Here is a 12120-nt window from a genome sequence, read left to right as displayed (position 1 = left end):
AGATATAACCCCAGTTACTCGCCAGTGAGGGTTTTATCAAATACCATGTGACTGTGGCAATTTTTATGTTGGTAGAACCCATCAGCATTTAGAAAAACGCCTGCAACAACACAAAGATGACATAACTAAAGCTTTAAATTCTAGTAGTACAAATATTTCCTTTGATTCTGCTTTAAGCAGTCACATATATGATAACCCTAGTCATAAAATGCTTTTTGAAGAAACTTGCCTTATTAGCAATGATTTAGGCATAAAACAGGTTATTTGAGATGCAATTGAAATTAAAATCAAAATAAATAGTAATATTTCTTTAAATAGAGATTTGGGGGAATATTCGCTTAATGCCCTATACACAAATTTAATTAAAAAGGATTTGACTAATTATATTAAAAAACCAGTAAATAACTCCACTCAACCTATTACGAATAGACCTTCTAGGCTGGCTGCCAAGAAGGCGAGATTAGCTTTAAAATCTTGTCTGTAAGTATTTTAATTCCATCTGAATGACTTGTTCTCTGTCCATTTCGTTTGGAGTACCAGTCCTGGTTGAACCTCCTTGAAGTAATGATATTAGGGCTGTTTAAAAAAATTTTTAAACAGTTTTAATGATTGAATTTTAATGTAAGTTTCTTTTATAGTGTTTTTATTCTCTTCGTCTGTTTTGCTGAGGAGGGCCCTTGGATATAGGGTCGAAATATTCATTTAAAGTTGCGTTCCACTGTCTTGTATAAAAAAATTTCCCTGTTGTTCTACTTATTTGTTTATGATGGAAAGGCAGTGTGGTCTTCGTCGCTATTTACCAATGGGTGTAGTTAGTGCATTCTTAACATCGAGAGTGTTGGGAACTTGCCCTTCCTTGAAACAAGTTGGTTGTGAAATTGTTTGACAGAGGGAATTATCAGAGAGGGCAGACAAAAAAAGAGAATCTTTAGTGCAAAAACCAGATCCATCAATCCATTGGATCTCAGGAAGGTTAAAGTTCCCCAGAAGGACAAGATCATAACTTGTAAAATTGGACATCACATGTGATAACATAGTAGCCAAATTAGGTTCATGGTCCAAAACACAGGGGGCACTGGGGCTTCTATAAACAACACCCACTACAATTGAGATTGTTTGATTGTTTATTTTTATCCAAACAGACTCAATTCCATTAGTAGTAAGAGAATTAAAATGAATGAGCCTAACCTTTAGTACATCTCTTACATATAAACACATTCCTCTGTGACAAGGTGGGAAATTCAGGTTAGAAAAGATTTGGCCACCATTAATTTCGATTTCATCAGGTAATAAGACAATTATTCCATGGTTTGTTGCCCTATTCTTTGTCAAGTCTGGACTTGAAGGATGCAGTTGTGGGTGCAGCCACTGTTTTGTCTTGAAGGCTGTTCCAGTCAATAATGACATATTCAGCAAAATAGTTTTGCCATATTTGTGTTTTCACAGTATCTTTAGAAAATTTTTGCTAATGGCCTCTTGTATGGTGCTGACTTGCATGTTTTGTTAAGAGAGTACTTTCATTAATTTCTAAATTAATGCATCCCAGCAACTTGCTTCAAAGAAGTTATTTCCTAATGTGTATTTCCCAAATCCATTCAGACAGGCAAGTTTGGCCTCATAGTCATAGGTATTGAATTAACAATGTTGAAATTCAGGACAAAGTAAGAATTTGTTTTTCATATTTGACAAAAAGTAATTTTCTAATCAAAGATTATATCCTTTGTTTGAAGTGTGTTATCTTTTTTTAGTTTCTCTTGTTGCTGCATTTTAAGTAACAATTTCTTTATTTATTTTTTTTTCAGAAGCACACTAACCATGAAGTCCTTTATTTTATACTGATATTGCTAAATTCCCTGAAAAGAAGAACATCACATTTAAGACTTTTGACATTAAATTGATAAAATTTGATTTTGGTTTAATGGGACCAGGATGAAATATTGTAAAAACAAACTCCTATTGAAATAAAGGACAACAGCAGAAGTTCTCCTTTCCAGTGTCTGTAGATATTCTAACCAAAAAGTTTAATGCTCTTATTGTAATATACTTTTAAGCATTAACAGTCTTTTATGCTCATGTGTAATGATTCTTTGCTGGTTAACAAAACGCCTATTAAAATCAGTAGTATATACTCACATATTAATTTATTGCCTTAATTTGCTGCCTGATGATTCATGATTTTTTATTGCAGCTTGTTATGGTATTGTGTCTGTCCCATCTGGAGAATGGTTTTGCAGAAGATGTGAGTCTCAGGAAAAGTGTAGCAAAGTGGTAAGATTTAAGTTTTTTTTAAACTTGATTGATCAACGTTATCCAAAGCACCAGTTTGAACTTGTTTGATTGCAAAGGTTACTGGGCAGATGAAAAACTACAAAGCTGAAATTTGTTATACTATAAATGAATTAGATGATTTCAAAGAACAAAGAAGAAAATCTTGAAAAAAAACAGGTGGCCAGTAAAAAAAAGAAGAACTTTCAAACAAGTATTGTGCCTATATAAAATAAGGCATCCTTAGTGTTGGAAAAGATAAAGAAGTTAAACCATAGCAATTTAAAAAAATGGAAGGAGTCTCAAATCAAAAGAGAATGCAAACAAAAACTAAAACTGATATAAACAGTAACTGCTTAATGTGAACACCACAGTAGTAGAATGGTCAACCTACTCCTCTCAACAACACATAATCAATAGTTGCTTCTGTGGTTTTGAGAGGAGTACCTCATTTATGATGTATTATACTTCCATATTTTTTACAAGGAATGGTTTTCTATATATTTGTTGGATTTTTTCTTTCTACTCTCTTCAGATTTCAGACTCTTTCGTTTTTAAAAAATTATTATGGTTTAATCCTTTTCCCTTTTCAATATTAAGAACACCATTTTGGTGAAATATTTATTTGCTTTGTCTTTTCTTCTTCTGTTTTTTTGTACTGGCCACAGACCATTGTTATCAAGATGTTTGTTTCCAAGATATACTTCTTTGGTTTTGTCAGGCCAGTTCAACTGCAGATCTTTTATGTTTCTAAACGTAATAGAAATATGCTATTGCTTAAGATTTAAGACATAGTGAATTCAAAATGTGAAAGCTAATTTTGAAGACAGTAGATTAATTTGAAGAATCTGTTACAGGAGACAACAAACTTAGTTTCAGGTTTGCACCCTCTGAAAACCAAAGTCACACTGTATTCTATACTTTTTTTGTGGCAAAATCAAGATTAATATTAATGGACGTTAACATCTTCAATCCTGCTAATGTGCCAAGAAAAGACAGCTAAAAGATAATTTGAAATGTCTCTGTAAGAAGCAGTAAATTGTTGTTTCACATTCTTTAATAGCCAAAGTGTGGCAACAGCAATGTTTTGATAAGGATATACGTAGTTAACACCTGTAAAAAAAAAGAAAAACGATAAGATTCTTGAAATTTTTGCAGGTTTATTTTTTTTTTTTTTTTTTTTTTTTTACAAATTTGGATTTTCTTTTTGTAATGACATTCCTTGCTAAAAACAAAAATAAACCTTGGACCTGGCCACAATAAACTTGTGACAAATTATTATGGGTCTCTTTGAATCTGGAAGAAATATGCTGGACAATATTTTTGTTTTGTTTTTCACCAGGTTATTTTTGTGATTTTATGCTTTCTTTACAATAAATTTGATAGACTTCAGTGAATATAATCTATGGTGCCATCAATTATGACACGTTTCTGTCATGATTCATAGCATTGTCGATTTAACTTACCCTCTTGTAGACTGTATTGGGTTGTCTCTTATCTTTATTGCTAAAAGTCTCCTGAGTTTGCATCAGCAAACTCTTTCTGGTATTGATAAAAAAAAAAAAAAAAATCCAGATTGGTTATGCAAAGATTGTTGCAAACCATGGAAAATATAATAGATGTGCTCTGGCTAAAGTTTGTTCCACCTTCTGTGACTGCTCAGCTCTTTATGGTCCCAGGCTTTTCCTTACCATAGGCATCGCTTGCACTGCCTAAGTAAAGAATGATGTGGGCACAATGTGTTTTTTTCCCTCTTCTTCTTCAGTCAGGCACTTCGTATCGAAAGAGTTGTCGTAGAAACTTTGAAAAGGGCTCATTCGATTGGAAATTGGAGTGGCTAGTGCCCATGTTAATAGTCGAAAATGATTTTAGCGCAACTAGCCCCCCCTCCCCCCACGCCCATCATTCACCCAAACACATCTAATCAAAATTTTGAGATAGCCATTTTGTTCAGCGTAATTGATTTCCCCATAGAAAATATATTTTTGAGGAGGACACTCCCCCACAATACTTGGGGCAAGGGTTTTAAGTTATGCCCCGAGGGCATATAATAACGATGTTGGCACAATGTACTATGTATTATTTTTTTCCTTTAGAGCAGGGAACTTCATATGTAAGGGGTCATCGTAGAAACTTCAAAAGGGGCTCATTCGATTGGAAATTGAGAGTTCTAGTGCCCTTTTTAATAGTAAAAAATGATTAGAGGGCAACTAGCCCCCCCCCCACCCCCTCACGCCCATAATTCCCCCAAACACATCCAATCATAATTTTGAGATGGCCATTTTGTTCAGCGTAGTTGATTTCCAGATAGAAAATATGTTTTTGAGGAGGACACTCCCCCACAACCCTGAGGGCAAGGGTTTTAAGTTATGCCCTGGGGGCATATAAGGTTTTATAAAAGGCATTGTCTTAGAAACTTCAAAACAGGCTCATTCGATTGGAAATTTGAAGGGCTAGTACACTTTTTAATAGTCGAAAGTAATTGGAGGGCAACTACCCCCCCGACGCCCTTCATTCCCCCAAACACATCCAATCATAATTTTCAGATAGCCATTTTGTTTAACGTAGTTGATTTCCAGATAGAAACAACCCTCGGGGCAAGGGTTTTAAGTTATGCCCTGAGGGCATATGTTGGCACAATGTACTATTTATTATTTTTTCCCTTTAGAGCTGGGCACTTCATATGGAAGGGGTCGTCGTAGAAACTTCAAAAGGGGCCCATTCGATTGGAAATTGAGTTCTAGTGCCCTTTTTAATAGTCGAAACTGATTGGAGGGCAATTAGCCCCTCCCCACGCCCATCATTCTCCCTAACATATCCAATTAGAACTTTTAAATATCCAATTTTTTCAGCGACGATCTACTCCACATTTAAAATATGTTTTCGAGAAGGTCACTCACCCGAAACCCTTAGTGCAAAGGTTGTAATTAATGACGTGGGGGCATATAAGGTTTTTATAGAAGGTGTTGTCGTAGAAACTTCAAAAAAGGCTCATTCGCTTGGAAATTCGAAGAGCTAGTACCCTTTTTAATAGTCGAAAGTGATTGGAGGGCAACCCCCCCCCCCAGGCTCATCATTTCCCCAAACACATCCAATCAAAATTTTGATATAGCCATTTTGTTCAGCGTAGTTGATTTCCAGATATAAAATATGTTTTTGAGGAGGACACTCCCCACAACTCTCAAGGCAAGGGTTTTAAGTTATGCCCTGGGGACGTATAAGGTTTTATAGAAGGCGTTGTCGTAGAAACTTCAAAAAAGGCTCCTTCGAATGGAAATTCAAAGGGCTAGTGCCCTTTTCAATAGTCGAAAGTGATTGGAGGGCACCTAGCCCCCCCCCCACGCCCATCAGTTCCCCAAACACACCCCATAAAAATTTTGAGATAGGCATTTTGTTCAGCGTAGTTGATTTTCAGATAGGAAACATATTTTTGAGGAGGACACTCCCCCAGAACCCTCAGGACAAGGATTATAAGTTATGCCCTGGGGGCAAATAAGGTTTTTATTGAAATCTTTGTCGTAGAAACTTGAAAAAGGGCTCATCCAATTTGAAATTCAAAGGGATAATACCCTTTTTTAAAGTCGAAAGTGATTAGAGGGCAACTAACCCCCCTTTTCACGCCCACCTTTTCCCCAAACACATCCAATCAAATTTTTTAGATAGCCATTCTATTCAACGTAGTTGAAAGTTTCGGAAATAAGGTGTTTAAGGATGACAACCCCTCCCCCCATATCCCTCAGGGCAAGGGTTGTAAGTTATTCCCTTGGTCATATAAAGTTTTTATTGAAAGTGTTGTTGTAGAAACTTCAAAAGGGCTCATTAAATTGGAAATAGAAAAGGCTAGTACATTTTTTAATAGTTGAAAGTGATTTAAGAGTGACTTATGCCCCTCTTATACACACCATTTCCCAAAACACATCCAATAAAAAATTCTAGATATCCGTTTTGTTAAACGTAGTTGAACGTTCTGGAAATTAGGTCTTTTAGGGTGATGACCCCCTCAGAGCCCTCAGTGCAGGGGTTGTAAGTTATGCCCTGGGGGCATATAGCGTTTATATAGAAAGTTGTTGTATAAATCATAGGCAGCACAATCGCGCTGCCTAAGTAAAGAACGGGGACACTCGAGAACGAGACAAGAAACGGGGACTAAGTAAAGAGGAAGACACTCCCCCACAACCCTCAGGGCAAGGGTTTTAAGTTATACGACAAAAATACAAATGAATGTGTATTGTCAGTTTAATATACATATACTGATATTTAGTAATCAAAATGTTAAAATGACTTGATTTATTAAAGTTATAAGAGTATAAACATTTATATTTTTTTCAGTAAAGTGCCAATTTTTTTCTGGCCCTGGGAAGGCACAGGGGTTTTGCGCCCAATTTATGTTAATTTCTGCTCGTTTTGAGTTTGACTCGGTTATTTATTGTAATTTCTGTTCGTTTTGAGTTTCATTTATTTATCGATGCTGATTTGTGGTAGTTTAACGCTTGGTAGATTATTTGATTTTTTTTTTTGCTCATTTTTTGTTTAATGGATTTCTTTACTTTTCTTTGAAAAACTTATTTTGTGGAAATTTTTTTTAAAATTAATTCTTAATAATGGTGATCTACATAAGATTTAGACAAATTATTTATATTTTGTGTATTTGTTTGTCTTCTGCCTTGGATAATCGTCTGCTGTTGGGTAATTTAGCCATTTCTGGTGTAATTTTAGAGTTAGACATGCAGCATTGGATGTTCTCAGGCATGACTTATTTGTATTTCTCTCTTACTATCATCTTATTTATTTTTTTAACCAATGCTGTATTCTTGTTTTTCTTTTTGCACAAATTAATTATGGTTGCAAAACAAAGAGTAGAAACATGTAGCTGTATTGTCAAATTCATTAAGGATATTAACAATAATTCTATGTCTTTCTGCCCTTAGATATTAGCAGTTGAGGATAAATAAGATGGCACTTATTGTACTGATTTAATTGTCAAAAGAATAACTGCACTCTAAGGAACATTCCTCATTCTTGAAATAAGGACAAAGGACTCCACTATAAATAATGTTCTAGATGACCTCCTGTATACTGTAAAATTCTTCAATTCAATGGTTTAATTTAGACCCAAGCACCTATAATAAAATCAAAATAAGCACAAGCAAGCAATATAAGCAAAAGCATACACAAACGATCTACAAGCAAGCACAAGCAAATATAATAGATAATGCTACATCTCCCTTCTTCACACTTAACAAAGTCTATACATCAAGCCGTGTTACTGGCCTAATCACTCTGCCACTGCGGGTATGGGGCAATTTCACTGACGCAGAAAGGAGTAGTGTAACTTCCGTGCGTACACAAGGGCCACATGGCGCGAGAAGGTCTGACGTTTGATGATGGGCTTGGCGAAAGTGGCGCCTCATCTCCGCGTGACTCCTGATCAATTTCTCAGGCATTTTCCGTTGGATAAGAATCAATGTGCGGATTTGCGACATGGCAGGTGTCTGGATAGGTTGTGTTTCATTTTTTTTTTGTTTCGAGTTGCTGGGGTGGCCGGTGACGTGGGGGAAGGGAAACGGCGTCGAGAGATATGGGTTCTGTTTCTTTGCAGCCTTGATCCGTCAGCAGTTTCAACTATGTAGGATCTAGAATTTTTATGACGGGAAATGATTTTGGCTTTCGTACAAAGACTCGGACGAAGACTTTCGGACGAAGACTTGTCACCCGTCTGGAGTTGCTTTGCTGATTCGTCTTAGTAAGATTTCTGCCTATTCTGTTCAACCAACCTGTGTTGCATGAAATCTTTTGTTGGGATGATTCTGGGTTTTAGCTGTTGGTATGTTGATGGTAGGATTGACTGGAGCTGGCAACTCATTAGAAGCTGGGCCAGTGAAGGATAACTGTCAACTGGGCTATTCCTATATTCCAAAAGAGCAATATGAGGGTTGGCTCCAGCTTCTTTTGCTTTAGTGAGTATTTTCTTAAAGATTTGGACTGCCTGTTCTACAAGCCCATTGGGTCTTTGGTATATGGGGCTAGATGTTTTCAGGCTGATTCCCCAGGACTAGGCAAAATCTTTGAATTCCTGGGAGAATAGTTGTGGACTGTTGTCAGAGGATATGAGCTGGGGAATCCCAAAACGTGAAAAAATGGTTTTCATTTTTTTCTATAATGGTGGACGAAGTTTGGCTTGGCAATTTTTCAACTTCAAAAAATCTGCTATAATAATCACTGATTATGAGGTAGCACGCTCTATTCAATTCAAATAGGGCAATACCGAGTTGTTGCCATGGGAGTGATCGTATCTGGCTGCTTTTTAGCGGTTACTTCTGGTTGTTGGTAGCAAACTTCGAACATATTTCGTAATTTTGGGGAAAATTACCCCAAAATTACGGTACGGTATGGAGTTGGTTTAGAATGTTAATTCTCAGCGTGTGAGGTATGATGATCCGCCGGCCTTTCAATAGCAGACCGTCATGGACGCTTTGTCTGTGTTGGACATTCCAGAAGGCCAAAACTCCCTTCAGGCATGACTGACGTTTTGAAGGCCAGTCATCACGTACAAGGGATACGACTGTCGCTAGTTCGGCATCTTGGCATGTCTCATGCCGAATTTCCCCAAGTTTAGAGTCACTCACTGGTAAGGGTTTCATCACTGCAGGAATATAAACATCAATGTCGTTCTGTAATTGATTGTCCGTGTCAGGTAAGTGAAGACGTGATAGTGCATCTGGCATTGGTATTTCTGCTCCAGGTCTGTATTGGACTTATAAGTTGTAAGGCTGAATCTGTATCATTATTTGCTGGAGCCGGGCGGGTGCATCATGGAGTGGGCATGACAGGATAGTCTCTAGTTGGCGATGGTCAGTTGTAACAAAGACTTTTCGACCATAGATGTAGTGGCGGAAGTGTTTGCATCCAAACACGATGACATACATCTCTTTCTCCATCTGTGAATAGTTCTGCTCTGTCTTGCTTAGCGCCCGTGAAGCAAAACCAAAGATTTTACCTTTCATGGATATCTCAGCTCCCAGCTCATGTTTTGATGCATCAACCTTAAGGTCCAGTGTTTTGCAGTCATGTTAAAAAAAGATAAGCTGTCTGATATAGACCTTTTTATTTCTTCCATCGATGATTCGTGGACAGCTTCCCACTTTAATTCTGTGGCTTTAGTCAGGTCGCTCAATGGCTTGTTCTTTGAAGATAGGTCAGGTATTTCGATAGAAAATTCAACATTCTGAGTAACGTCTGAAGCTCCTCTTTTGACTTGGGATTCGGCATATCCTTTATTGCTTTTATTTTTTCAAAATCAGGCTTTATTACCTCTTTGCTGATGATGTGTCCGAAGTATTTGACCTGATCTTTCACAAATTCACATTTGTCTTTATTGAATTGAATTCTGGTTTCTTTAGCTCTGTTGAGAACTGTAGCAAGCCTTTCGTCATGCTCTTTACGGGATTTTCCGTATACTAAGATGTCATCCACATGCATTCTGATGCCTTTAAGACCTTCAAATGCTTCTTCCATTTTCATCTGGAACTCACCTTGCGCCGACACAAGGACAAAGAGATATCTTTTCCACCTATAGCATCCAAATATTTTGCTGAAAGTTGTTAGGTACGAAGATCAAGTAGAGAGTGGCAGTATCCAATAGCCTGAGCGAGCGTCTAATTTGATGAGCATAACTGCTCCCTGTAACTCGGCAACAGCATCCTCGAAGGATACGGTAGTGTGGACATTTTATGGCCTTGTTAAGGTCCAGAGGGTTGATACATAATCTGACAGTTCCATTCCTTTTTCTCTACCATTACCATGATATTTACCCAATCTGTTGGTTCGCTAACCTTTTCAATGATGTCAAGGGATTCCAACCTGTCTAGTTAGTTTTTTAGCTTCTTTTTCATTGCTAGTTGTACTTTTCTAGCTGGGTGTACAGTTGGGGTTGCATTGTCCTTCAAATGTGTCATGCATTCTGTTTCAACTTTCCCTATGCCCTTAAACACATCAACATTTTCAGCTTCTGGAGACTGTTCAATGTTCAAAACAAGCTTGATCAGGTTCAGATCTTTGCTTGCCTTGAGGCCAATTATAGGTGTGGTATTCGGTTTGACTATGTAGAATACATGCGATTGTACAAGTCCATTTTCGAAGCAGCATGACAGGCTGCATACCCAAGGTAAGGTATGGCTGAGCCACAGTAGCTGGTGAGTCGTTGAGTGGCTTTGGTTAGCTTAGGCTTTTCTGACAGTTTACTTAAGTATTGAGATGGGAGTATGTTGACCTGAGCGCCACTGTCAACCTTGAATTTGATTTTCAGCTCTATGCTGACAGATATTTCTGCAAAAACTTCATCACTGCTGGAGTTTTTTTCAATCGAATATAGAAATACCTCGGTTTCTTCCTGATTTTGCAGTTCACTAGTGAAAATAGGGCTCTCTGTTGCACCATTGCCAACAGCATTCACTGCCTTGCTTCAGCAGACTTTGACGAAGTGGTTTCTCTTTTTGCACTTCGAGAATGGTTTTCCTTTAGCAGGGCATATGTGTTGGAGAGAGTAGGTGCCACCACAAAAGTAGCACTCTGCTTTCTTATGAGGCGAGTAGTGTTTGTTTTTTGAAATGACATCCACTTCTTGCTTGATTTCTTTCTGTTCAAATGTTTTTGAGTTATGCTTAGGCCATGGGTTCTTTGTTGTTGTTTTGAGTTGTGCTCGAACTTGGTCCATTCAGAAGCTAGATCATCGGTGTTTCAGTTGATTGATGGTTGACTCATATCCATGACTTTTGACACCATGTAGAATTCTTCGATTCAATGGTTTGATTTAGACCCAAGCACCTATAATAAAATCATAATAAGCACAGGCAAGCAATATAAGCAAAAGCATACACAATCAATCCACAAGCAAGCACAAGCAAATATAATAGATAATGCTACATACTCTAGGCAGGCACCATAAGTGTTAGACTATGATAACAGAAGATACCTAACCTAACAACTAGAGGCAATGGGCCATCAATACAGTATTGTTTATAAACAAACATGTTTTTATTGCTCTTTTAAGCTGTATGTGAGTTCTAGACTAATCACTTTATTTTATTTTTCAGAGATGTGAATTATGTCCTTCAAGGTATGGGGCCCTTAAGAGAGCAGATACTGGAGGCTGGGCTCATGTTATCTGTGCACTGTATATTCCTGAAGTTCGATTTGGCAATGTTTCAACAATGGAACCAATTATTGTTGCACATATACCTCCAGACAGATTTGAAAAAGTGAGTTTTTATCAGGGTCATATGCAGAGGAGGGGAGGGGGCTTGAGACCTTCCTTTCTTCAAAATAAAAATTTTCCCCCAAATTTTGGGCACTGTCAAAATTTATGGGCAATTGTCCTAAAAATATGATTGATCCCTACCATTTGATATTACCAAATACTACTATCTCCAAGTTATTTCTTTCCAGATTTCCCTATATTTTTCTTTTAATTTGCTTATTTTCTGAGGTTTAGACCCCTCCTCCATAAATTATTTTTGTACAGTTTCTTAGGATCATACGTATGTTTCTTCATATTTTCCATTAAATGTTCACTTATTCTAGAAATATTTCCCTCACTTGGCACATATGCAGTGGCACAAGCCTAGATTCTTCTGATTTACCCCATATTTTTTGTTTAATTTGTACTTTTTTGTGAATTTGACAACCAGCCCACCTCCCCTTCCAATAAATTCCTGAATGCAAATAAAACTTCCTGATGTCATATTTATAATTCTGTGAAAAAAATACATCAGTATCCTTTAAAAAAAAAAATAAGAAAAACACCCAAGTTAAGTTCTGTTCAACTTTTGTCAGTAGTTCAGAAATTTTGTAGTTCAG

The 12120-nt window shown here is 37.2% G+C and overlaps 1 protein-coding gene across 3 annotated transcripts in view; it reads left to right on the top strand.

Moving 5' to 3' along the window:
• The window catches only part of Alh (coiled coil domain containing protein Alhambra), a 68064-nt gene that overhangs the window by 10388 nt on the left and 45556 nt on the right, over positions 1 to 12120 (top strand). For all 3 annotated transcript variants that reach the window (XM_089093014.1, XM_089093013.1, XM_089093012.1), the window contains exons 2-3: positions 2189 to 2268; positions 11358 to 11522. In XM_089093014.1, the coding sequence (XP_088949140.1) occupies positions 2189 to 2268; positions 11358 to 11522 (245 nt within the window). The remainder of the gene's footprint in view (positions 1 to 2188; positions 2269 to 11357; positions 11523 to 12120) is intronic.

This window comes from Artemia sp. Qi Xiang Cuo, chromosome 8, assembly GCF_049724085.1.
Source record: "Artemia sp. Qi Xiang Cuo chromosome 8, ASM4972408v1, whole genome shotgun sequence".
In the NCBI taxonomy this organism is placed as follows: domain Eukaryota; kingdom Metazoa; phylum Arthropoda; class Branchiopoda; order Anostraca; family Artemiidae; genus Artemia; species Artemia sp. Qi Xiang Cuo.
The sequence above is the reverse complement of the archived record's forward strand: the minus strand, read 5'-3'. Positions and strand labels throughout refer to the sequence as shown.